At 41.5% G+C, this 24989-nt stretch overlaps 1 protein-coding gene across 2 annotated transcripts in view; it reads left to right on the forward strand.

Moving 5' to 3' along the window:
• HMGCR (3-hydroxy-3-methylglutaryl-CoA reductase) overlaps positions 1–19293 on the forward strand; it is a 28133-nt gene extending 8840 nt beyond the window's left edge. The window contains exons 4-20 of one of the 2 annotated variants that reach the window (XM_035099954.2): positions 776–863; positions 1550–1634; positions 2179–2284; positions 5558–5664; positions 7321–7437; positions 8209–8360; positions 9618–9862; positions 9956–10128; positions 11973–12167; positions 12878–13036; positions 13171–13328; positions 13459–13564; positions 15031–15201; positions 15599–15739; positions 15830–15988; positions 17092–17246; positions 17334–19292. In XM_035099954.2, coding sequence (XP_034955845.1) covers positions 776–863; positions 1550–1634; positions 2179–2284; positions 5558–5664; positions 7321–7437; positions 8209–8360; positions 9618–9862; positions 9956–10128; positions 11973–12167; positions 12878–13036; positions 13171–13328; positions 13459–13564; positions 15031–15201; positions 15599–15739; positions 15830–15988; positions 17092–17246; positions 17334–17388 — 2372 coding nt within the window. In that variant the 3' untranslated portion in view covers positions 17389–19292. Of the gene's footprint in view, positions 1–775; positions 864–1549; positions 1635–2178; positions 2285–5557; positions 5665–7320; positions 7438–8208; positions 8361–9617; positions 9863–9955; positions 10129–11972; positions 12168–12877; positions 13037–13170; positions 13329–13458; positions 13565–15030; positions 15202–15598; positions 15740–15829; positions 15989–17091; positions 17247–17333 lie in introns of both variants that reach the window. The other variant, XM_035099955.2, reaches the window with a different exon arrangement.
• The last annotated feature ends 5696 nt before the right edge of the window (positions 19294–24989 follow it).

Here is a 24989-nt window from a genome sequence, read left to right on the forward strand (position 1 = left end):
AAGATAATAAATGTTGAAATAACTGAGGAAAACCTGAGGACTTCCATTTCTGCCAACTGGAAAAATTGTGCAGGTGCAATTTAGCATTGCTGAGAGCTGTGAAAGGTGCATGTAAATGTTCTACTGATTAACTGTATTTTCCAGAATACAGTACTACTGATCTAGCCAACAGAACCCATTTGCAATGGAAAGGGAACCCACCGTCTACTTGTAAATGAGAAAATGTAAGGGGCAGGTGGCAGAGGATCACTAGTGGTTTGGCAGTTCTAGCTGAACGAGGATAAGAATGCATCTTAATGTCCCAGCATTTTAGTCAGCGGGATAGTATCCTTGTAACAAATTTGGCCCCCAACAGGTCAGGAATTCAATCCTATAATCTAAAGTTCCTACTGGCCACAGGGCAAATTCAGTGCTATGTCCTGCTTCCCAGCTCTGTCGTTGATTAGACAGCTTGCCCCAAATATCTTATATTTAAAATTAAAGAAACAGAGAGAAAGTATTCTATACTCTGGATTCTCCCTTAGAATTACTAATATGAGACCAGAATGACAGAAGCACATGGATAAATAGAACATTATTATCTATTTGCCCACATCTGTCCTAAAGTGTAACATGAAGCAAAATGGTGTAGCAGTTTCACAACAGAATCCAATGTATCTATGCTTTCTGGAAAGGGAAGGATTTGGATTAGGTTTAAAATATTATTTTGCAAGGAAGTGTGTCTGTATTTGTTTAATGCCTTTTTAGATAGACCTTTCCTTTTTCATTTTGGCAGGTATTGCTGGGCTCTTCACAATCTTCTCGAGTTTTGTCTTCAGTACAGTAGTGATTCATTTCCTTGATAAAGAACTGACAGGCCTGAAGTACGTATTATTCATTGCTATGTTTTTTGAAAATATACCTTCATCTATTCAGGAGCTGGTTTTTTTGACAGTTGACCACCCTAGTCTTGAAATTAAGAATTGGAGAGGTGGAACAAAATAGGAGGGCACTCCAGAAGTCTTCAGGGTAGCCTCATCTCATTCACATGAAGAAATTGTACATGCATCTTTTTATGCTGCTTCTGGCGTGACCGTCCTTTCATGTGAAGTTATACAATAGAGGTCTTTGGGATTTAATTCCCCTTCTGTGTGTTTTCCTTTCAAATGTTGAATGCTAGGCCCCAAAAATCTGATTGACAGGCTTCCACAGAGATTTCCTCTTATTTCCCTTTCAGTGCTGAAAGAGGGCTTTTCTCCCTCTCCAGTATTCTTTGTGCCATGGTTGCTGTTACTCTGTGTTCTCCAGGCAACCTTAGCTTTGCCTACATTATACATTCTTCATGCCTTTACCTATCTAATATAGACAAGTGGAAGATCAATTATGTCGAGTGTATCCAAACAAATACATGCCACATAAAACTGTTTAATGGGTATTTGAAGTTTAAGGAATAAATCATAACTAATTCTGGTACAGGTTACTTGGGCTTGTGTAACTGGGATTGCCTCCTAAGATGTGGGGTTTTTTGTTTCTGTTTTGCATGTCTATAATAATTTTTGTATCTTTTCAGTGAAGCCCTGCCATTCTTCTTGCTTCTGGTTGACCTCTCCAGGGCCAGCGCATTAGCCAAATTTGCGCTCAGTTCCAATTCGCAGGTCAGCCAACTTATCCACTTGATAAAGAACATTTTGAAATAGGGATTCCATACAATGATATTCTGAGAACAAAGTCTTAGGGACAATTTTGAAGCAAATCTTCGCACCTCTGTTTATACATGAGCTTGTATAAATTTACATTCAGTGTTTCCTTTATGTGATATTTAATCTCTATTGTAAAAGTATATTGTTGCAGTACTGTCTGAAAAGAAGAAGGCATGGGTTTTCCCTTAGGTCTAATCCTTTTCTTGCTACTTAAATAAATCCAGTTTTGAGGGAACTTGGGATACAAAACAATCTTTTATATTTTGCTTGCTTCTTAATTACTCCACCAATGCAGTTAGCAAACACAATTTTTTCAACCTGTAGTCCAGCAACATCTTGAGGATCACAGGTTCTCCAGATCAGATTTACAATACCCATATTCCCTGATGATTGGTCATGTTTGCTGGGGCTGATTGGAGTTTAAGTCCAACATTTGTAGGGCCGGTTTCCCCAGCACTGTTGTATATTAACTGACTTAATTTTTTTCTATTTTGTATAGGATGAAGTAAGAGAAAATATTTCACGTGGCATGGCTATCCTGGGTCCCACATTTACACTTGATGCTCTTGTTGAATGTCTTGTCATTGGCGTTGGTACCATGTCTGGTAAGCTGAGGAATTTTGAGGAGCACAACAAAAAGCTTAACAAGTTTCAGGAGCTTGACCGAACAAATTAGTACAGTGGTACCTCTACTTACAAATAACTCTACTTACGAATTTTTCTACTTACAAATGGAGCTCCGTCCGCCATCTTGGATGCAGTTTAGATAGGATTTTTTCTACTTACGAATTTTTAGATAGGGTTGCTTCGACTTACGAATTTTTTCTCCCAATGCATTCCTATGGGATTCGACTTACACATTTTTTCGACTTACAAATGTGTGTTCGGAACGCATTAAATTCGTTAGTAGAGGTACCACTGTATCTCATAGACAGCTGTGTGTCTTACTACTTCTTGTGGCAATTGTGTTGGCTGAACTGGAGTCTTTATTATGATTATTGCTGTTTTTGTGGCTTTGGAAGGTTCCTGCTTTGAGAACACAAATGAATTCATAATTTTACTTCTGTTTTATACTAGAGGGTAGGGGGAATGAGATATGCAACTTTCTTTTGTTCTCTTGTCATATGTCTGTTATGAATGGCAAGTGAAATTGTGTGCAGAACATAATAACTCTTGATTCATTCCTTTCTCTTCCCTTAACGCGGAGGTACCAAGCCCTCATTAAACAGCTGGTCACATTTTTTGCAACGAAGGCAATTATCATCTTAAGGAAAATATTTGGCACAGGTTCTTTGTAACCATTGCATGTGCTAATCCCACAGTGCCAATGTGTTGCATAGGAATTTTGCATAGTTAAATATTGTCTAAGGCAATCCATGCAATTTATATCTCTCACAGTGGTCTTTTGATGTTTGTTTTTAATTTCATTTTGCTTGTTTTTAGCTTTTTATGATATTGTTTGGTTTTATGTTTTCATGTTGTAAACCATTGTGATATATTTTTATGATACAGCACTACATAAATATTTGTACACTTAAAAAATTTTTTTAAGTGTCATCCCATATCTATAACTACAGTCAATCCTCGTTTTATGAGGATTGCTTGGGTTTTTTGTTCTGAACCCCCGTGTGTAAGCTGGCCCTACCCCTTTTGGGGGCTATTTCTGGGTTCGGTACTGTGCACATGTGCGAGATCGCATGTCATTTAGATTCACCTAAACCAGGAGTTGCCTCTATGTGGTTATTATACCATAGTGTACAAAGAGAGTCTTGAAGAAGTCAGAATTAATTGGTAGACACACTAGTTCAGGCACCCCCAAACTTCGGCCCTCCAGATGTTTTGGACTACAATTCCCATCATCCCTGACCACTGGGCCTGTTAGCTAGGGATCATGGGAGTTGTAGGCCAAAACATCTGGAGGGCCACAGTTTGGGGATGCCTGCACTAGTTACTAATTGAACTTCTTTTTACATAGTAACTGTAGGCTAATCTTAAAATTATTCTTGTTTTGTTTTTCTTAACCTGTACCCATAAGATGGGATTTGTTAGCTTATGCTGCCCATGTTTCTATACATAGCTGTGTTAACTGCCAAGCTCATGCTCATAAATTTGTAATATGTTTGGGTGAATGAAGAGCCGGCTTGCATGAGCAGAAAGACACTTCTGCTTAGAGAAGATGTGTGATTTTCAGCTTGACTCTCCCCTCCCGTCTCCCTCCCATGCCGTATAGCACCCTATCACTCTTTGGCAAAGCTGGGAGCTACTGCATGGATGAGGGTGGGGGAAGACATCCTTTCATGAACAGAACTTATTGTAGATTTAACCTATTGTTTGAAACGCCTTTAAGGCTGACCAACAGCTTTCTAGGGTACAGCTTGTAAGTCCTCAGTCTTCCTAAGCTAAATATGAACAGAAAATACCAATTTGCAATAGATATTCAACAGTGTGGTGTAGCAGCAAAAGAAAGCTTATGCAATTCTAGGCTGCATCAACAGAAGCATAGTATCCAAGTCAAGGGAAGTAATAATACCACTTTATTGTGCCTTGGTCAGAATCGAACTAGAGTACAGTGGAACCTCGGTTTATGAACACCTCGGTTTATGAACTCCGCGGACCCATCTGGAACGGATTAATTCACTTTCCATTACTTTCAATGGGAAAGTTCGCTTCAGTTTATGAACAGAGTTCCGGAACCAATTACACCCATGCTTCGGGTTAAGTACGCTTCAGGTTGAGTACTCCGTGGACCCGTCTGGAACGGATTAATCCACTTTCCATTACTTTCAATGGGAAAGTTCGCTTCAGTTTATGAACGCTTCAGTTTAAGTACTCCACGGACCGTCTGGAACAGATTAATCCACTTTCCATTACTTTCAATGGGAAAGTTCGCTTCAGTTTATGAACGCTTCAGTTTATGAACAGACTTCCGGAACCAATTGTGTTCATAAACCGAGGTACCACTGTACTGTGTCCAGTTTCGGGCACCACTGTTCAAGAATGATATTGAAAAGCTGGAATTTGGGCAGAAGGTGAACCAAGTTTTATGAGGAACAGTTCAGGGAGTTGGGTATGCTTAGCCTGGAGAATAGAAGACAGAGTATTAATACGGTAGCCATCTTCAAATATCTGAAGGCCTGTCACATGGAAGATGGAGCAAGCTTGTTTTCTCCTCCAGAGGGTAGGGCCTGAACCAGTGGATTGAAATGACAAGAAAGGAGATTCCAACTAAATGTTAGGTAGAACTTTCTGCTGGTAAGAACTATTTCAAAATGGAACAAACTGCCTTGGAAGGTGGTGAGCTCTCCTTCATTGGAGGTTTTTAAGCAGAGGTTGGATGGCCATCTTACAGGGATTCTTTAACCTTGATTCCTGCATTGCAGGGGGTTGGACTAGGTGACCCCCTCCCTCTAGTCCAGGCATGGCCAAACGTGGCCCGCCAGCTGTTTTGGGACTACAATTCCCATCATCCCTGACCACTGGTCCTGTTAGCTAGGGATGATGGGAGTTGCAGTTCCAAAACAGCTGGAGGGCCAAGTTTGGCCATGCTTTGGCTAGTCCCCTGCAACTGTACAATTCTGCAAAGGCAAATATGGTGTACATAAACATGTAAATAAATGTGCCTTGGGATTATTCTAGCTTCACATTTACTGATCCCAACAGACTTTTAAAAATTGCTGGTCATGAGTAGCAAGCTGTGTGTTGTTTCCAGTAGGAAGAGGGATTACAAGGAAGCTACTTTCTTCTCACTTCTGTCCATTTTGAATTGAGTGCATGTGCCACAGTGTCTAGAGGTGTGCTTGTATGCATTTAAAATCCATATGAAAATACAGTGGGGGGAAACAGAAATTCTAATTGCTTGGTATTTGTCTCCCTAACAGGAGTAAGACAGCTTGAAATCATGTGCTGTTTTGGCTGTATGTCTGTCCTGGCCAACTATTTTGTCTTCATGACATTCTTTCCTGCATGTGTGTCACTAGTATTGGAGGTAAGAGCATGTCAAAATCATCACTGATATAACCACCAGCAATAACTATCTACCGGTACTTTCTAGGATTGATGTCTTATTGTTCAAGTGTAATTGAGAGCCAGAAAATGAAACACTTTATAATTAAATGGGCTTAAAATATTGGAGAAAATAAGCCTATGGGGATCTGGGAAAAACTGGAATAAAAATAAAACATTTTATTTAAATATGGCATTGAGAGAACTGTTACAAATTTTGACAGGATGGTATATGTCTCCAGTTTTGATCAGTAAGAATTAATGTTTTCTGGAAATGCCCCAACTCCGCCCACCTCACAAAAACTCTCCATGTACTGTATGATGTCATAGCAATAAAGTTTCTAGAATTTAGGTCAAGATTGTGGAACTTTTGTCCCTCCAGTTGATGGGAATTGTACTTCAGCAACATCTGATCTTGGTTATTCAATTCCATTATTGTGCTATATAATATTATATATATAAATATGTACATAATGTCTCATACTGTTCTCTTTATTGTATAAGGGAGGGTTGAGCAAGTTTTGTTTTTTAAAAAAAATTAAGATTATTTTGAAAATAGTTTTTGTTCCAAGAACATTTATTAAAAACAAGGGGAAATCATTTGTATATGTACCAGTCACTGGGATTTTACCTAGCAATTGTTTATGGAAATTGCACAAGAGCATTTAGTAGCTGTTGCTAATAAATGTTCCAAGAACATTTATTAAAAACAAGGGGAAATCATTTGTATATGTGCCAATCCCTGGGATTTTACCTAGCAATTGAAATTTATGGAAATCACACAAGAGCATTCCATAGCGTTGCTCCTGATTATTTTAAAGAGCCTTGTGCAAGAAAACCTAACAGAGGAAGCAATCCTATATGGGCTAATAAAATGCTGTAATTTATTTTGAAGACTCTGTGATCTGCAAAGAGTTAAGGTTATAACCACAGGCATTCATAAACTAGCTTTGATATAATTATGATTCATACTGCAGTTGTCAGACTGTATGTTTGTAACATAGTTAGAATGCAACAACTGTAACATTTTGTTACCCTGTTACAGATTTGTTTTTTTGAAAAATATATATGTAAACTCTGTTTTGTCTTCCTTATTTCATATCTTATAAATAGTTATAAATGCTTATAAATGCTTCTTTATTTTGGTCTCACCTCCATAAGCATATCTAATCTTCACTAGAAGAGGAAGGGGGAGTGGAGGGGCCGAGGCACCACGGGCAGCACTGAGGTTGCAGGGCACCCTCCAGCGCAGGACATGGAGCAGGACGCTTATGGCGCGTGGCCTACAGGGCACCCCATCCGCCTCCTCCCTCTTGGCTGCCCTCCAGCTGAGGGGGAGGCGGCGGGTGGACTCCGTGCATGCTCTGAGTAGCGCACCCCGTCCCTCATGCGCAACACATGCTTGCTGCTCCAGGCACCCGAGCGGCTGGTTACATTGCTGCTAATCTTTAAAATATTTAGGCGAGTTAAAAGCCAGTTACACAAGCATCTTTACCATTGTTTCTATTTTGAAAGGTTAATCTTACGTTCCACACAGAGATGTACACAGTTGTATACCTTGTCATATGGTCCTGTGCAAGAGACTTCTGGAAACTTGTTTTTCAAATCTATGTTGTATATATACTATTTATTTCTGCAGCTTTCGCGAGAAAGCCGTGAAGGACGTCCCATATGGCAGCTTAGTCACTTTGCTCGTGTTCTTGAAGAAGAAGAAAACAAACCAAATCCTGTAACGCAGAGAGTCAAAATGATTATGGTAGGTTGTTGCTTTTAATGGACTCTTATTTTGAGCACTCAGTAAAACAGATTTGGTTTGATTTATTAATTTAAAAAATGTTTACCTCTTAATATAATAAATAAATTAAGTGGTTTAGGCTACAATAAAAATTCAATAAAGTTGAATTTATCCAAACTGGATAAAGACAAAATTAAAGTGTTCCAGGAAAACCTGAGTATAAAATGTTAAGAGGTATTTAAAGTGCATTGAGTTCCCCCAAATGTAACAGATTCAGTTGCCATGTAATTTGACTACTAGCAGCCTGAGTATGACATGCAAGTTGAAAAGAAAATAGGAACATGACCATTTGGGCTCAAAGCCTGGTAGAAGACCAAACTCCAGTGATTTCCATTCCTCCTCCCTGGACTTGGAATGTGTAGCCAGAATTAAGACTGTGTGTTGCATTCATAAGGAGGGCACTAGCCATCTGACTACAGCTTTTTAAAATGAACATTATTTCTATTGACTTCATTTTTTTAATCTTACAAATTTTCAACTTCAACAAAGTATACAAAGAAAGAAATAATAATAAGTAACAGGACACAAATGCATTGCACTAAGCTACAGCTTTCAGTAGACTCACTGAAATCAGTGGACTTAGGTTCCTAAGGATGACTAACATTGGATATCACCCTCCCCAAATAAACAAGGAAGTGGTATTTACCATTTTTTCATCTTTTTGTTTAATATTGACTTTGGTGCAAAGCCCTTGGTGAGCTGACCAAAAACAACTGACTTCTTAAATTTAAGTCTCTAGGTTTGGTTCTTGTTCATGCTCACAGTCGTTGGATATCAGAGCCATCTGCTCAGAACAGCACAGCAGAAATTTCTATGGGACTGGATGAAAATGCACCAAAGAGAATTGAACCTAATGTTTCTCTATGGCAATTCTATCTTTCCAGGTACATTTTCACATAATGTTGCTAATTAGTATTCCATTGCCTCTACCATAAACGTTAGATTCTATCTTGTTTGTTTGTTTGTTTGTTTGTTTGTTTGTTGCTTTTCCAAGTGACATAGACAAGTGCATTTTAATTATTTCAATGGTGGAATTCGCCTATCGCAGAGCTTGAATTTCTGTGCAGGTGTTTTTTTAATCACGTAAGAGTCATTGGGGGATGGCACACATGTTGAGTTTAAAGGATTAGGACAGTCCCAATGTTTATAATTCTGAGTGTTGAAAATTATTTATATGCTAGCTATGCTATTCAAATAAGTATCACACTTTACCTATGGCTGATATATATGCTACTATTGCAGCATGATAGCTGCTTGAGTGGTAGTATCCCATGCTGCTGATGATTGCACTCAGGGTTCACGTGATTTGAGATGGTTGCTTCCCATGACACTACTGCATGCCTACAGGAAAGGATAGACAGTAACTGTATACCAAATCAAAATTATCTCTGAAGTGCAGAAACTGATCGTGCAGAAGTGGGTCCTAGGCCACATTGGTAATATGAACCTTCCTGTTAGTAATAGGGAGATGTATCTTGCAGTTTAGGGAAATCCGCTCACTTGTCATGAATGATTTCATCTGTGACTTTACGAGAATCCCCATAATTTGTTAATGTTTATTAAATGTAGAAAACAGGTGTACGTGCTTGAAATTTGTGAGAGGTTACGGTGTAACTAGCATATATTAAGTGACTGTGCTGTCTTCCATAGGATAAGAACGCAACAAGTGCTTTGGTACAGAAGGAGGAAAAGCTTATGTAGCACCATCTATGTATATAGTGCTTTACAAAGTATGGGCTTGACTGGTCCCTATCCTAAGGAGCTTACACTCTAAAAATAAATATAAAGGAAAACAAAGGAAGTGGAAGGAAATGGTAGCAGTGGTAAACAGTGCAAGAATATTCAGTTACTCCCTGTACATGTACCTTGGCTTGTCTTCAGTAAAGTATCAAGACCCAGGGGATTGTTCCAAAGGCTTCATAGAATAAGTGAGTTTTGAGGAAGGATTTGCAGCAAGCAAGGGATGAGGTATCGCTCAAGCAGTCCCAGGAATCGGCAGGTGTGGTAGGAAGTATTTGTAGTGAAGGGAAAGAAAAAAGGGACAGGTGGAAGTTTAAAAAGCAGGATTTGCTAAATTTCCTTGATGCATGCCTTCTTAACAGTGAAGTAGGTAATGTAGTCAACTTCTTTAATCTTTCTAGAATGGCCAGTATGGACATCGAGCAAGTTATTACACTTGGGTTAGCTTTCCTCCTTGCTGTCAAATACATCTTCTTTGAGCAAACAGAGATGGAATCTACACTATCGTTGAAGAACCCTATAACATCCCCACTAGTGATCCAGAAAAAAAATCCTGAACAGTGCTGCATAAAACAATCTGTGCCTTTAAAAACTAATCCCAGCCCCAGAAAAGTAGAAAATCTTCCACTTGCCAAAGACAGAAAAGGTAACCTTTTAGTAATATCTTTTTTAGCAATACAAACAAGTTGTTGATGAAACTGCCCACTCCTCAAATTTCCAATGTTGGTGTTTTCTGCAGATGAAGTTAAAATGCCTGTCCTACAAGAACCTCCATCGAAGGCCACATTTGTGGTTGGCAATTGTACTTCTTCAGAAACTTCCCCAGTGAGTGACAGCAAATATCCTGGAATTGAATTGCCTAAAGAGACACGCTCTGTTGAAGAATGTCTGGGTATATTTAAGAATGACAAGGTAAGAAAGGAGAACTATGGAATCATCTAGTACTTTAAAAGTTCTAGTTACAGGTAGGTAGCCGTGTTGGTCTGAGTCGAAACAAAATAGAAAAATTCCTTCAGTAGCACCTTAAAGACCAACTAAGTTTTTATTTTGGTATGAGCTTTCGTGTGCATGCAGATACACAGATAGCTTATACCAAAAGAAAAACTTAGTTGGTCTTTAAGGTGCTACTGAATGAATTTTTTTATTTACTTTAAAAGTTGTTCAGGATCTTTATCCAAAAACTATTATTCAGTAATATTTGGGTGTGGGTTATTCACAACTTCTTTTGAGTGGAGTGCACTGTGTTTATATGTGTCAACTGTATGAACGTGACATGCAGAGTAAATTTGGAAACATTCTGCCTTTTCTTTTTACTCATGCTGATTTATAGTCATTGAAATTCTCAAGAATGGGTAAAAAATTGGATTGGCTTCAGAATGGATCCAGTCTTACTCTATCATGAAGGGGGAAGGTGGCGCTCTAGCAGAAAATGCCTGCTGAAGGTGAATTTTGCAGATTTCCTCTTTCCCACTACCACTTCCCATGCTGTTGCGTGGGGCTCTTCTGACCCCCCAAAACAGCCTTTAGGGGGACATGGAATTGGGAAAAACTGCCCCCTTTTTGGTATGTTTTGGTAACTTGCACCCAAAACTAAAGTACCTACAACCAAAATTACACCAGTGGTGGGAAACCTGGTGCCTGGGCACAGAATATGGCTTTCCAGGTCTCTCCTTCCAGCCCTCAGGGCTCTCCATTGACTCTGCTCTGTGCCTTCCTCAAGCCCTTTTGCCTGGCTGGAATGTGGCACTGCATTATGATCATGCCTGTTGCTTGCCTCGGTGGAGTATGGAGAGATGTGTTTGTGGTGGTGCGTAAAAACATCCTGACTAATTTGCATGGCTTGAATGTAGCCCAGTGTCCAAATGTCAGAGTCACACCTGTTGCTCCATTCATTTTAGCCAATGGCCCCACCTACCACTGGGATGTGCCCCCCCCCCCCCGCCGGTTGCCTTAGGGAGAAGGTAACTTTTGAGCTGAAAAAGGTTTACCTCCCTAGCCTTAACATTTTTCAAAGGCTGGGTCTGAGCAATACAAATGGTCTGCTCCCCAGAATAACATTTTTTTCAAATTTATTTTACACTTGAGCTGTTATACTTCAAATGTCCATCTCTTCCCCTGTGACCTACCCCACCAAATCAATGACAATCTTTTTAAATAGTGGTTAAGAGCCTCTAAGCTTACACTGGCTGTATAAAAGCATTCATATTGAACCTTGGAAAGTACCAGTTTCCATTGTGGTTCCACTGTTAAGATCATTAGATTGACTGTAGCTGACTGTGTTGCAGATAAAACCATTCTATATGTTCTTCCTTGTTGTTTGAAATCTGGAAGAGAAGCTTTGCTCTGGTTTCTATTTTACATCGGAAGTTAAATCTCTCCTTCAAAGTTCAAGAATTAAGGGTCTATTATATTGCCACCCACAGCTTGGAATTTATGGCATGCTGACAAGTTAAAGTTATTGTTTCCCCAGTCTTTACTGGCATCTAAAATTCTAGCTATTACATGGCTTGATACATATGGACTTACAGACTCAAATGTTTTGTGGAAGAAACATTGCATTTGCCTAGTCCCAAAAGACTTAACAAAGATGAGGTCAAGAGCAAATTTTCCTGGAGGAGTTAATCTCTTTTGCTGGACTTTCAACTAATTCTCTGCTTAATTGTAGTTCTGTATGTAATGCTTTGTTGCCTTAAGCAAAGAGGCAACCTGTAAATGCTTTTTAAAAACAAAGTCACCAAACTATTTCTTTTCTCTAGATGGGTGCAAAGTTCCTTTCTGATGCTGAGGTCATTAGTTTAGTCAATGCAAAATATATCCCTGCCTATAAGCTGGAAACTTTGATGGAAACTCAGGAACGTGGTGTGTCGATTCGCAGACAAATGTTATCCCAGAAGCTTCCTGAACCTTCCTCCCTACAGTGTCTTCCTTATAAGAACTACGATTATTCTTTGGTGAGCACAAGTGGGCAAACGTAACTGTGTATAAACATTTTTTATTTTAACATAGGAATTCAGTGTTCCAAACTTCTTGATTTGGAGTCTGGCATAATGAGTTTGGTCAGTAATAGCTATGAGTTCTCAGACTGTGGTAAATGAGAAAGGAGAGCATCGGGTATAGCTAGTGGTGGACATTTTGTACAGTCAGGGATGGCGGCGTCTCCTTGGGTTTTTTGTTGCTTCTTTAACCTTCCCAGCATACAGAGGGACAGTCTGTTTCAGGATTACAAAAGTGCCTCATCCCTGTTTGTAACAAGTATTGTGATCATCATATACATTTTTAATTTGCTTGTGTCGTAGAACAAGAGAACAACTTGTTCTGCATGCACCTTATTACCAAGGTGATAGGGGGGAAAGTATCCAATGTGTGTGTGTTTTGTTACAGATGTGGGAAAACTGCCTAAGTTACTTGACAGTCGCATTGAATGAGAGTGGAAAAAATTGTTTTACTCTTTGACAGTCGCATTGAATGAGAGTGGAAAAAATTGTTTTACTCTTTGACAGTCGCATTGAATGAGAGTGGAAAAAATTGTTTTACTCTTTGTAACAAGTTACTTTAAATATCAAACATTTGAGTTTTAAAAATATTTTTGATAGCTATGAAATTTGTAATTTTTGAAAAATGTGGTTATGGTTACATCTTAAAAGTTGGCTTTTTTGTTAAGGTGCTGGGTGCCTGCTGTGAAAATGTGATTGGATACATGCCGATCCCTGTGGGAGTGGCAGGCCCCCTTCTTCTGGATAAGAAAGAGTTTCAAGTTCCAATGGCAACAACAGAAGGCTGTCTGGTGGCAAGCACAAATAGAGGGTGCAGAGCAATATGTGTAAGTATTGATCACACAAGCTGTGTTGGCTGGGCACTATTTAAGCAGCTACTATGAAACAATAGTTACTTGTTTGTGGAACCTGCACATGAACCAGCCACTTACCCTACCATTTGGGGCTTTTTTGCTTTCAGCTTGGTGGAGGCGCCAGTAGCCGCATTCTGGCGGATGGAATGACACGAGGGCCTGTTGTAAGGCTGCCCACTGCCTGCCAGGCTGCCGAAGTGAAGGCTTGGCTGGAAACCCCAGAAGGATTCAAGATCATTAAAGATGCATTTGATAGCACAAGCAGGTTAGCATTTGCTATAGCTAGCAAGAGGGAGGCAGGAGGGAATCTTAATGTTGTTGTTGACAGTTGAAAGTCATGCACCCAAAATATATTATGAGATGGGATGTAATCTAATAAGCCTTCTTTTTTATAGATTTGCCCGTCTGCAAAGGCTTCAAATTTGTTTGGCCGGCCGCAACCTTTATATTCGCTTCTCGTCTAGAACTGGTGATGCAATGGGAATGAACATGATTTCAAAAGTAAGCTCCAGGATTTGTTTTGTGCATTTAAACAATTATTTCAAAATTCACTATTATTCAAGCCCTTTTCTAGGAAACTCTGAGGGATAAGATAAAAGCAATACTGTATGAGGAGTCAGGATTCTTGTCTCTTATGCATGTGCATACACATCTTTCTTGTGTGTGAAAGCGTTACACAAATACAGTGGTACCTCGACTTACGAACGACTCGACAACGGGATTTTTCGACTTATGAGTGGGGCAAATGGCCACACGCTTAAGAATTTCTTGGCATCCGAACGGAAACCGTGGCGGTTTTAGATAGGTTTTCTTCGACTTACGAATTTTTAGATGGGGTTGCTTCGACTTACGAATTTTTCCATTTCCATTGCATTCCTATGGGAAATCGCGTTTCCAATGGCGCTTTTCGACTTATAAATTTTTCGACCTACTTCGGAACGGATTAAATTTGTAAGTCGAGGCACCACTGTATAAAATGGTATTGTAGTCCAATTAAATGAAATATCTCTGATCAGGGAATCTCCCTCGGGGCATAAAGGATTCTCTGGAACAAATTGCTTTGTATTATCTTCAGTTCCTAGTTGATAAAATGGAGAGGGGTCACAGTTCTCTTGCAGGGCAAATGAAATGTGTGGTTTTTGAACACTTGTTCTAAATAGTTCAAAATGAACTGTTCTTGAAATGTGTAGTGTTATGATATTCAGAGTGCAATCAGTATAGATGCTGTTTCATTATGGTTCTGTGCATAAGTTAACTCCTTCCAGCTCCACATCATTTTATCCCTAGGCCTCTCTCTTATTTATTTCTCCCACCCCTTTCCTGGTTTTTCCATCTGCAACTGCCCTGTACTTCTAGGGCAGGCATCCCCAAACTGCGACCCTCCAGATGTTTTGGCCTACAACTCCCATGATCCCTAGCTAACAGGACTAGTGGTTGGGGAAGATGGGAATTGTAGTCCAAAACATCTGGAGGTCCGAAGTTTTGGGGGTGCCTGTTCTAGGGGATACCCAGTGGCTGATTTTCCATTGTTCACTTTGCTCTGCCTCCTCTTCTGTTATTTCAAACACTCACAATTGCTATCAGGATGGAAGGGGGATGGGTGCAGAGAGAAAAGCACAGTCAGAAAGGAGCTAGGCCTAAGGAGGCACCTGATGTTCTCTAGAGGCTATTTAGGTCCACAGCTGGCCATGGAAGCAAGCTGATAACCTGATAGGTTCCCAGGCATTGCCCTGATGCCCATGGGGACAGTATTGGTGACCCTGGAATGATGTACCTTGCACATGGCCTCTCGAGTTCAGTTCAAATGTTACTTAAATAGTTAACAAAAATTCTGTATGTATTTTCCCAGTTCCAGTGTCAAGTTTCAGCAGCAATTCCTTTGAGACAAGAGATCAATGAGAACTACAATGCTTCATGGCTCGTGTTCAGTAAATACATTTTCTCTCTCTTTCCCTTTTTTCAAACAGGGCACTGAGAAAGCACTTGGAAGGCTACAAGAAGAGTTTCCTGATCTCCACATTGTAGCTGTTAGTGGTAATTACTGTACAGATAAAAAACCAGCTGCAATAAACTGGATAGAGGGGAGAGGGAAGTCTGTGGTTTGTGAGGCAATCATTCCTGCAAAGGTTGTAAAAGAGGTGAGTACATGTTGTGTGAGCCAACACTCTTGGATTCAACATGTTTGTTTAAATGGCTTGTGTGGAATTCATTTTCAGATTATCACTACTTTCAATTTTCTGCCCTGTTCAGAGTAGCTTGCCAGACAGCCTGGCTATAGGTCTGTGTCATGTGAGGAAGAAGGGTGGGGTAGAAGTATTAAAGATTAGTAGTAATGTAGTGGGCACATTAGATCTCCCTTGGAATTCTTAGCTCCCTGCACCCTGTGATTGTGATATTTCAGGTGGGGTGGAGAATTTAGGGTTTGTTTCCCCCCCAAAGCAATTGCATCTACATAATGAGTTTTATCCCTGAGTAGCAGAGAATTACTGCTTCAGCTTCTGAGAAGTATAACAATATTCTGTGGGCTTGTTCTAGGTACTGAAATCTACCACGGAAGCCATGATTGAAGTCAATATAAACAAGAATTTGATTGGTTCCGCAATGGCTGGCAGCATTGGTGGCTATAATGCTCACGCGGCAAACATTGTCACTGCCATGTATATTGCATGTGGACAGGTATGTTAGCCCTTGACTTAAGTGTATGCAAGAGATTATGTAGCTGAAACACTCCTATGCTAAAACTGAAATTTTATGTACTGACTGTAGGATGCAGCACAGAATATTAGCAGCTCGAACTGCATCACACTGATGGAATCAACTGGCCCTACCAATGAAGATCTATATATCAGTTGCACAATGCCCTCAATCGAAATTGGAACAGTGGGTGGAGGAACCAATCTTCTACCACAGCAGGCTTGTTTGCAGGTATGAAGCAGCAACTGCATAGCCCTATTTAGGGAAGTTTTTAATGTTTGATATTTTATCGTGTTTTTAATATTCTGTTGGGCGCCGCCCAGAGTGGTTGGGGAAACCCAGCCAGATGGGTGGTATGGTAAAATAACAACAACAACAAATTGCAGGGTGAGCAATCTTTTTTTCTGCATTGGCCTCATGTGGGTGGGCACTCGGGACCTTCATGTCAATGTCAAGAATACAAACACCCATTCACGCCACACCTCTTGTCTCCAATCTCACACTTTCCTGGTGCTCAGCTGGCCAGAGTGGCAAGAAAAATCAAGGTCCTTGTGCTGCTATCAAAGAGAACTATCTTAGCTGCATTGGAGGATGAATAATTTCCCTGCCAGTCAACTAATAGCTTCCCCCAATGCTCAGCTAAGTGCAGCTCTCCAGGGTTCATTGGGCTGCACAAAGAGCAGCTGATAGCCACATGCGGACTGCAGGTTGCCCACCTCTCTTCAGAGGCCATAGTTAAATTTGTTCATGTTTTGCAATTTGGAACCCATGTACTATGCCCACAAACCTACATTTATCTCACCATTTCCTGATTATTACGGTTCTTTTCATGGCTAGGATAAACTTCTCACGTGTACTAATGGAAAAAAACATGTATGCCTGTCACTTGCATGGCTGAATTTAAAGCAGAGCATGTGTGAGAAGAACACTTGTAATCACAGAGCCCATGACCTTTGGGAGTGATTAAATGTTTTACTAGTTTGTGAAATGCATGCATAGTTTTTCTCCCCTCCCTCTCTCCCACAAAATAAAATTTAAAAAATCAGTTTAGGCTCTACAGGTCAGGCACTGATACATCAAGGTTTGTTCAGTCCACTGTGACAACATTGGCTCTCCGAGATCTCATGCATAGCTCTTTCCCTGAGGTTCTGTTAACCAAAAATGCCAGATATTGAACCTGGGACTTGCTGAGTGCAAAGCCTGTATTCTGCCAGTGAATTGTCAGCTCTGCAATATGCTTTCTGTGTTTTTGAGAGAACCTTAGGTTGTTCATGCCTTGAGTATAATATGTTTCTGCCTGGCTTCTAAAACACAGTGTCTCCTCTTGCTTACAGGTGCTGGGGGTTCAGGGAGCAAGTATAGAGAGCCCTGGAGAAAATGCCCGTCAGCTTGCCAGAATTGTGTGTGGCACAGTAATGGCAGGAGAACTCTCTCTAATGGCTGCTTTAGCTGCTGGGCATTTGGTCAAAAGCCACATGATCCACAACAGGTGAGAAAGAAATTGTGCCCCACCAGCTAACAAAATACAAGGTGGAAATCAGGACATACCTGAATTTGTTTCTATTGTTTTTAATAGGTCAAAAATTAACCTGCAAGATCTCCAAGGAACTTGTACCAAGAAAACGGTTTGAGGATTGGCAAACTTGAAGCAAAGCATTGCTGTGGCTGTTTGACCAGTGAAAAGAAATAACACGTTATCTGTGAATTTTGGAAGGAAGATAAATCTTCAGTGCAGTGAATTCTTGGAAATACACTTGAAAGAGGATCAGTGGACATATAGGCAGCCCACAGCTTCCTGAATCCTTAGCCCCTTTGTCTGCCATAAAATGATGCTTCTCTGTGGGAAATGCTCAGATAGTTCTTACATGGGACTATGAATAAGTTAGAGTCATACACTTTATAGAGTGAGGCTCCTTGTAGTCTACTCAAGTTATTCAAAAGTGTCTGCCTTGTCATTTTTGAGGTGAACATATTTTGACTAGTGTACTACTGAGAAATAAGTTTAGTAATTTTTTGTTTTAAACCAGTCTACTCCATTAGTTGCTTTGCAATGTCCATTGTGATCACTGTTTTCAGGTTAACATGGAGTGTCTTGCATATGAATCTGCAGCAAGAACTAGCCACCAGTAAAACTCATTTGGGGCAAGAGAATAGCCAGCTTCACCAAATTAATCACTTTTCAGCAGATTGGGGGATGGTGTGGGGTTTTAGAACAGCTTGTTGGCGCTTTCATATGTTGTAACTGCCTTCAAGTTTAATCTAATTGCTTCTCAAAGAATCCTTACTTTAGTTTTATTCAGAATTTTAAGCCTAGAATTTGGGTGTTGGGATAATTTCACTGAGTCACAATAGTTTTTAGAAGTCTCGGTTTCAGAGTGCTTCGCATTCTGTTGTGTATAATACAGTTTTTTAACGTTCATGAAAGTATGCGACATTTCTGTAATGCAGACATGTGAAGTTAACAGGCATGTTGTTCAGAGACTCTTATCTTGCACTGGGGTGAGAAACTTTGCAGAACAAGCCACTGGGAAGTTCTCCTGGGCTAGTACTGGAGATAATGGGGCAGCTGCTCTAGACACTGGTTCCTGTAAAGTTCAGTAGTGCTTTCCCCAGGAGAATATCATAGTGAACAGCACCCCTGGTAAAGTTTAAAAGGAATGGTTTCAAGCAACTCAAAAACATATGTTTACACTATTTCTTAATCATCACTTTTGAATATGGTGTGCACTTCTGCAGGAATAGGTGTGTATCTCAAGATGAGAGAGCGGTTAAATTAATACTACTTGATTACTTATTTAATATTTCTTTTCCTGAAGAAATTGTAAGGGGTTTGGTTTTTTTAGCAAGTTCTAAATGTCTTTTTTTTTTAAGCAAGTTAAGTTGCTTATCAATCTAACTACAGGATTTGAGATGAGAGAAGAAAAGCAATTCCATCCAAGGTAGCTGCATACCAGGGAAGTGCATTCAATGCTACACAGGAAAACTTGTTGGAAGACTATAGATGGAATGATGGCTCACTGTTCCAAGTTGGCTCAAAGGACAATTTGAGGGCTGGGGTCCTTAGGCTTCTCATTGGAACTCATTGTGAGTGTCCCTTTTTGTGTGGTACTCTTGTTTGTAGTACTTTGTTAATAGGTTATAGAGCTAATGCAAATCAACACCTATTGCTAGGTATGTGCTACGGCTACTTGTAAATAGCATCATGAATGTCCATATCCTTACAGTATTGTTGTCCAGAAGTTACGTTTTTTTCTTATTTATGCAGAGTTTGACCTTGCTTTGATTATTTAATATGACACTGAGCTAGCAATAAATGGTTTGTTCAGTGCTTATTTGGGTGAATGTAACTGATGTTCTGTCTTTTAAAATAACCATTTTGTACTATTACAAAATTGTGTACATTTTGGTACAGATACTTTTTCAGTTTCAGTAAAACAATACAAAAACACTTATGGGAAGTTGTGTTTCTAAAAACATCTCATTGCAGACGTCAGTAGCACAGTATGTTGACTCCAGTTTTTGCACTACAAGGTTTCAGAGAACCCTGGTTCCCAACATGATTTTGGGTGGCAGGAGAATATATTATTTATTTTTGTATTATACCCCACCTATTAAAGTTCTCAAGGTACCGTACCTTACAGTATATTTAAAATAAAATAAAACAGACAATATTAAGCAATTACTTGGGTGGGACAAAGGCGCGTATAGTGCGCTTGTGTGTGCACGTGCGTACACACACACTGTTTTCAGATGTTCCAATGATGTGTAAGCAGCAGGCGTTGGAACCCTCACAGCCCACAGTTTCCTCTTTGAGCTCATAATAGCTTGCAGCTTCTGTGTAGTGGGCACCAGGCATTGGGGGAAGCAGTGGTATTAGAAGCCCTTCCCCCAGCCTCACTGCCAGGTCCAACCACTTCAGGCAAGGTATATAAATCTGTTGCTGCCTTGCATGTAGTGCAGTGTAAAGAACCTCAAGTGCCACCTGCAATTTCCAGAGGTCCTGACCTGAACACGCCAGCAGAAGCTGCACACCTGGCCAACCCCTAGATATGCCTCTGTCCCCATGTCCCCATGCAGGCGGTGTCCAATTGATGCACGCCAACAACAAATGCGGTGTTTCCAGCCCCAGAAGCAGGTTGGGGTGGAATGGGCTTACATGGGTCTGCTGACGCACACAATGACCTGGAACCCAAGCAAATGTGGAGTCGCTTGTATTTAGCTGACTAGTATGCTAAGCTTGAATTCCTGGAGAGGGAGATTCTTGTCTCTGTTGCAGGAGATGTTACAAAATTGGAAAGCCGAGGAGGCCAACTTCGCATTGCAAATACAAGTCTGAGCACACAAGCCACTAGAGGAATTCATGTTGAAAATTCAGAAAGAGAGATCGGTTGCCAATAAGTGTGTTACCTCGCGGTCCTTTGGAGTTTCTCAGCTCTCTGGCAGCCCACAGCCATCTTATATCCCAAGACCATTCGGGGCACAGCCAGTAGGAAGAAGTATAGAGGCTTCCTCCATCACTTCATAAGGGAAGGCTATCGGGGGTCCAGCAGGAAACTACAGATGAATGACTTTCTCATTTACACTAAACCAGCTTTTCTCAACCTTTTAAAAACCATGCCACCTTTAGCTAACCTTACAACCAGCACTTCAAGAATGGCATCTCTAAATATTTACATTTTCAAAAGGATTTAAGTTTGTGACTTGATTATGAATACACTAATCATGTTGGGCTGAATAATATTAATCCAAGTATGTACTAAAAAATTTAAATCATTATTTTAAAAATGCAAATGACATTTAAAATTTCAAAAAAAAATTGGCTGGTGTTAGGCTGGGCAGAGGAGGAGTGGTGGAAACCGCCTCTCCATCCTGACCCAGGGAGGAAGACGAGGAAGACCATATAGTTTTACAACAGTGATCAGGAGGTCACAGCTCAGAGGCAGATGAGGGGAAACAGGAAATAATGAGAGAAGGAGCAGACAGGGCCTGAGCAACAGCTGGCTGACACCTCACTAGAAAGCATCCCAAACCCACCATCTCCCAGAACCCAGCAAGCCTTAACATAGTAGAGCGAAGAGCTTGAGGGCAGGGCCGGCTCTAGGTAGACTCCCGATGGCGTGGTGCGCCAGGCCGGTAGGCTGGGCGCTGCGCAGCAAAGCCGCGCGGAAACCATGCTGCACCCTGCGGGGGGGGGTGGTCTCCGCCCCTCAGCACCAGGGCGCACGACCTGCTCGAGACTGCCTTGCTTGAGGGCACATAGCGGCACCCATACAGGAGATTATAATCTTGACGAATGAGGAAGTCGAGAAGGTGGGGTGGAGATTCCCTCAGGACAACACTATTATCCAAGAGGTTGGGTACTATAGCCTCTCTCTGTAAAGTTTGAAATAAAAAAGGACTGCAAGAAACACTTCCTTGTCTTCATAATTTCCAGGGCAATCAGCCGAGAGCCACTGACAGCACCCTCCCTGACAGATTGTCTCGGTCAGGGGGACCAGTTTTGCTCTGGGCCCTTGTCCCTCATGGCTGATGAAAAGTAGCAGAGGGGACAGCTGGCTGGCCCAGGGAAGTGATTACTGCCTCCTTGTGAGAGCGGGTGGTCCCTGCCTGCTTGAGGGAGGCAGCAGTAAAACCACTCCTCAAGAAACCCTGGATTCAGAAAATCCTAAGAAACTACTGGTCAGTTGCCAAGCTCCCCTTCTTGGGCAAGGTTCTTGAGTGGGTTGTTGTGGACCAGGTTCAGGTGCTCTTGGAGGAAACTGGTTTTTAAGATCCATTTCAGTCGGGGTTTACACCTGGTTTAGGCATAGAAACTGCTTTGGTTTCCCTGTATGATGACATCTGTCAGGAGAAAGGGGAAATGTGTCCTGTTAATTCTCGATCTCTGAACACCGCTTTCTGTATTATCAACCATGGTCTGCTTCTACAGTGGCTGTCCGAGTTAGTGATGGGTGGCACCACTATTTGGAAGTTGTTTCATGCTTGGGGAGTGTTATTCAGCCCCATGGAGCCTTCAATTTGAGGTTCCTCGTGGTTCAATTTGATCAGCTGGGCCAGACTTCAGTGGCCTACTGGAGCAATACATTTTGAGCATTCTGCTCTGATCGACTGCACTAGCTGCCAATTTCTGGGCCCAATTCAAAGTGCTAGTTTTGAACTATAAATCCTTAAGTGGCTTTTTTGTGTGTGTGGCTCCTCCCTCAGAGGTCCAAAGGATGGCAGCATGAGAAAGGGCCTTTTTAGCCATGGCTAGGGGCGTAACCTAAGAGTTGATTAGGTAGGCCTCCACAAAGGGCATAGGCCCAAGAGAATGCAAAAATGGCGCCTCTCCATTCTGGCTTGGAATAGCTAGAAGCCCTCTCTCCCTCCTATCAGTGCACTCCCTGAGCCGCTTCTCTACTGCTCTGGGTGGCCAAGTGAGGCATGCAAGCTCCTCTGGGTTCCTCAGTGTAGGATCCGGTCACTGGCATGGGCCTTCACAACAGACCTGCGACACAACCCCCCCCTTCCGGTTGGCAGGTGGTGCTATTAGAAGAGCGAGTGGAGCATCCAGAAGGGCTCAGAGGAGAAAAAAGATGGGAGAGAGCAGGCGAGTGATGCAGGAGGAGAAAAAAGGGAGGGAGCAGAAAGGAAAGCTAGTGGAGGAAGCAAGTCGGCAAACAGATGGATGGACATAGGAGGAGGAGAGGCAGAGCAGACACGACCCCAATCCCAATGGCCCTGCAGGAAGTCATTGGCAGAGTGATTAAAAGCAAACTTTTTGAGTTTCTGGTCCATGGTCTCTCCTGGCTTCAGAGGCTCCAATATAGCTCCTTGCCAAACACCACTGGCAGTCGGTCCCCATTTGTGGAGCGCTCTCCCCAGGGAGGCTTGCCTGGCACCTTCATTACATATCTTTAGGCGCCAGGCAAAAATGTTTCTGTATAGACAGGCCTTTGGCTGCTTAACGTTCTATGGCCTTTTAAATGTGTTTGTGGGAGGAGGGTTATTGGTTTGTTCTTGTTTTACTATGTATTTTGTGTTCTCAAGTTGTATTTTTATGTTGTGAACCTCTCTGTGATCTTCTGAGGGCAGTATACAAATGTTAACAACCACAATAACAATATTTCTCTGATGAAAATAGGGACATCCTATTCCATCACCACCACCACCACCATTATTTACTTATATGCCACCCATTAAACATTAAAAAACCATCCCATTCCCTATACAGAGCTGCCTTCAGATGTCTTCTAATGGTTATATGGTTACTTCTTTCCTTGGCTCAGGTGTTGCATAACTCCATTCCCTCCAACATTTTCCAGATGAAATTAGGGACATCCTAAGGAAAAGCGGGACATTCTGGGATCAAATCAGAAACCGGGACGGTTTCTGCAAATCCAGGACTGTCCCTGGAAAATAGGGACACTTGGAGGGCCTGTTGTTGTTGTTGTGGCATGAGGCACACAAGCTATAGGTGGCTATATATCACTAGGGTGTGGGAAATTGTAACATTTATTGCTTTGCTTGCAAAGTTAGATATCATTACAAGGTGGAACACACTACAGTATTATGAATTGCATAACAGTTGGGTTTGGTCATACTGCATAATTGGCCACAGATTAGTGTGTTGCCCTGTAAAAATACAAGTGTAAAACTGAATGAGTCTTCCTGTGGAGGCAGGAGATGGTCCATAAAATCACATTACGTTCGGTTTATAAAATCTTTTTACCAGCTGGCGAGTAACTTCAGTGGTAGCAGAGTAGACTCATTAAAATTGATTGTGCTCTGAGAAGACCCATTAGCATTGGATTTACCGATGAATTTACCTTTCTTTGAACAGATAGATAGATAACCTCCCAGCTTGACTCTCACATTTCCTTGACAATATTGCTCATATTTTACAAGGATACAATCTAGTCATCCTTATCTGAGGAAAAAATAATGGGTTTTCTACCTAGGTGGCCATGTAATATCCAGCACCAGAAAAACAATATCAATAATCTAGTGCTTTAGTCTAGGCAGGTGTTCTGATGAAACTCAGGGAATCTGTTTTGTATTTCATAATCTTAAACCACTTTATCTGAAGCTTTATCTCTTCTACCTAGACAGAAGAGGCAGCATGTTGGTTTAACCAGTGTGTAAATCATAGAGGTGTGTATAGGTTCTGCGTCCTTCCCAAATTACAAAGCCAGTGTGGTGTGGTGTAATGTAATGGCTATAGATTTAGCTCAATATGGCTCAATACGGGGTGCTAGAAATGAACCCAAGACTTTACCATGGGGCATTGTCCCTTCATATATTCCCCGAACTTTCCCCAGTTTTGGTGGAATTTTTTATTGGTATATCCTCTAATTGAGTTAGTCAAATTATCCAAATCTAAGTAACTAAATAGCTTATCCTGCCATTCTATGATGCTGGGTATTAAATAGTGGGTCAACAACACAGCGATTCTTCAAGCAGCTTTTTATTCAGAAGCCAGAGCAGAACTGAACTGCATTGCTGAGCTGGCCTGCTTTTATAGAGGCTGGCTCAAACAATGTATCAAACATAATTCAAAGTTCCCTCCTAAAGTTCCCTCCTAAAGTTCCCTCCTAAAACAACTGTCAGGGACCTGAGGACCTGAGGGAAAACTATATACACTAATACATAACACCCCTCCCCACCGAGAAAAGGCATTAGTTACATTCGTAATGGTTTCAATTAGGTACATAGCTTCTATTTACAATGCAACGTTTCAAGTGCAGTTACTGACATAGTCCCATAAGTAGGATGGCCGCTTGGTGCCCCTGGTGGAACGCCGAGGGCCAGTACCAATGTCCAGGGGGTTGGCTGATTCCTGCTGAGCCTGTGGCGCCACCGATGTTGGTGGTGAGTCCAAGTTTCCTGTCTCCGTGACTGCCGAAGGAACCGCCATGTGCGGACTCGGTGGATGGTCAGGCACAGCAATAGCTCTAGTCTCTGGGGGGCCCTGCTGAACCTCTGACGTGGCTTGGCTAGGATCCACGTCCGCAGCTTGTGAGGGAGGTGTAGATTGAGCCTCGCCTTCTGTTAGAGCTTGCTCTGGAGCTGGGGGTGCAGTTGGGGGCACTGTGGCCGTGTCCAAATTCCCAACCCTGTGCCTCAGCTGGTCAAAGTGTCAGCGCCATAAGCGTCCGTCTTCAAGTGCCACCTGGTATGAGCGGGGTCCAGTGTCTCCCACTACCATGGCCGGAAACCCAAGGAATGTCTCCCACAAAGTTCCGGGCAAAAA

Source organism: Zootoca vivipara, chromosome 11 (assembly GCF_963506605.1).
Source record: "Zootoca vivipara chromosome 11, rZooViv1.1, whole genome shotgun sequence".
Lineage (NCBI taxonomy): Eukaryota > Metazoa > Chordata > Lepidosauria > Squamata > Lacertidae > Zootoca > Zootoca vivipara.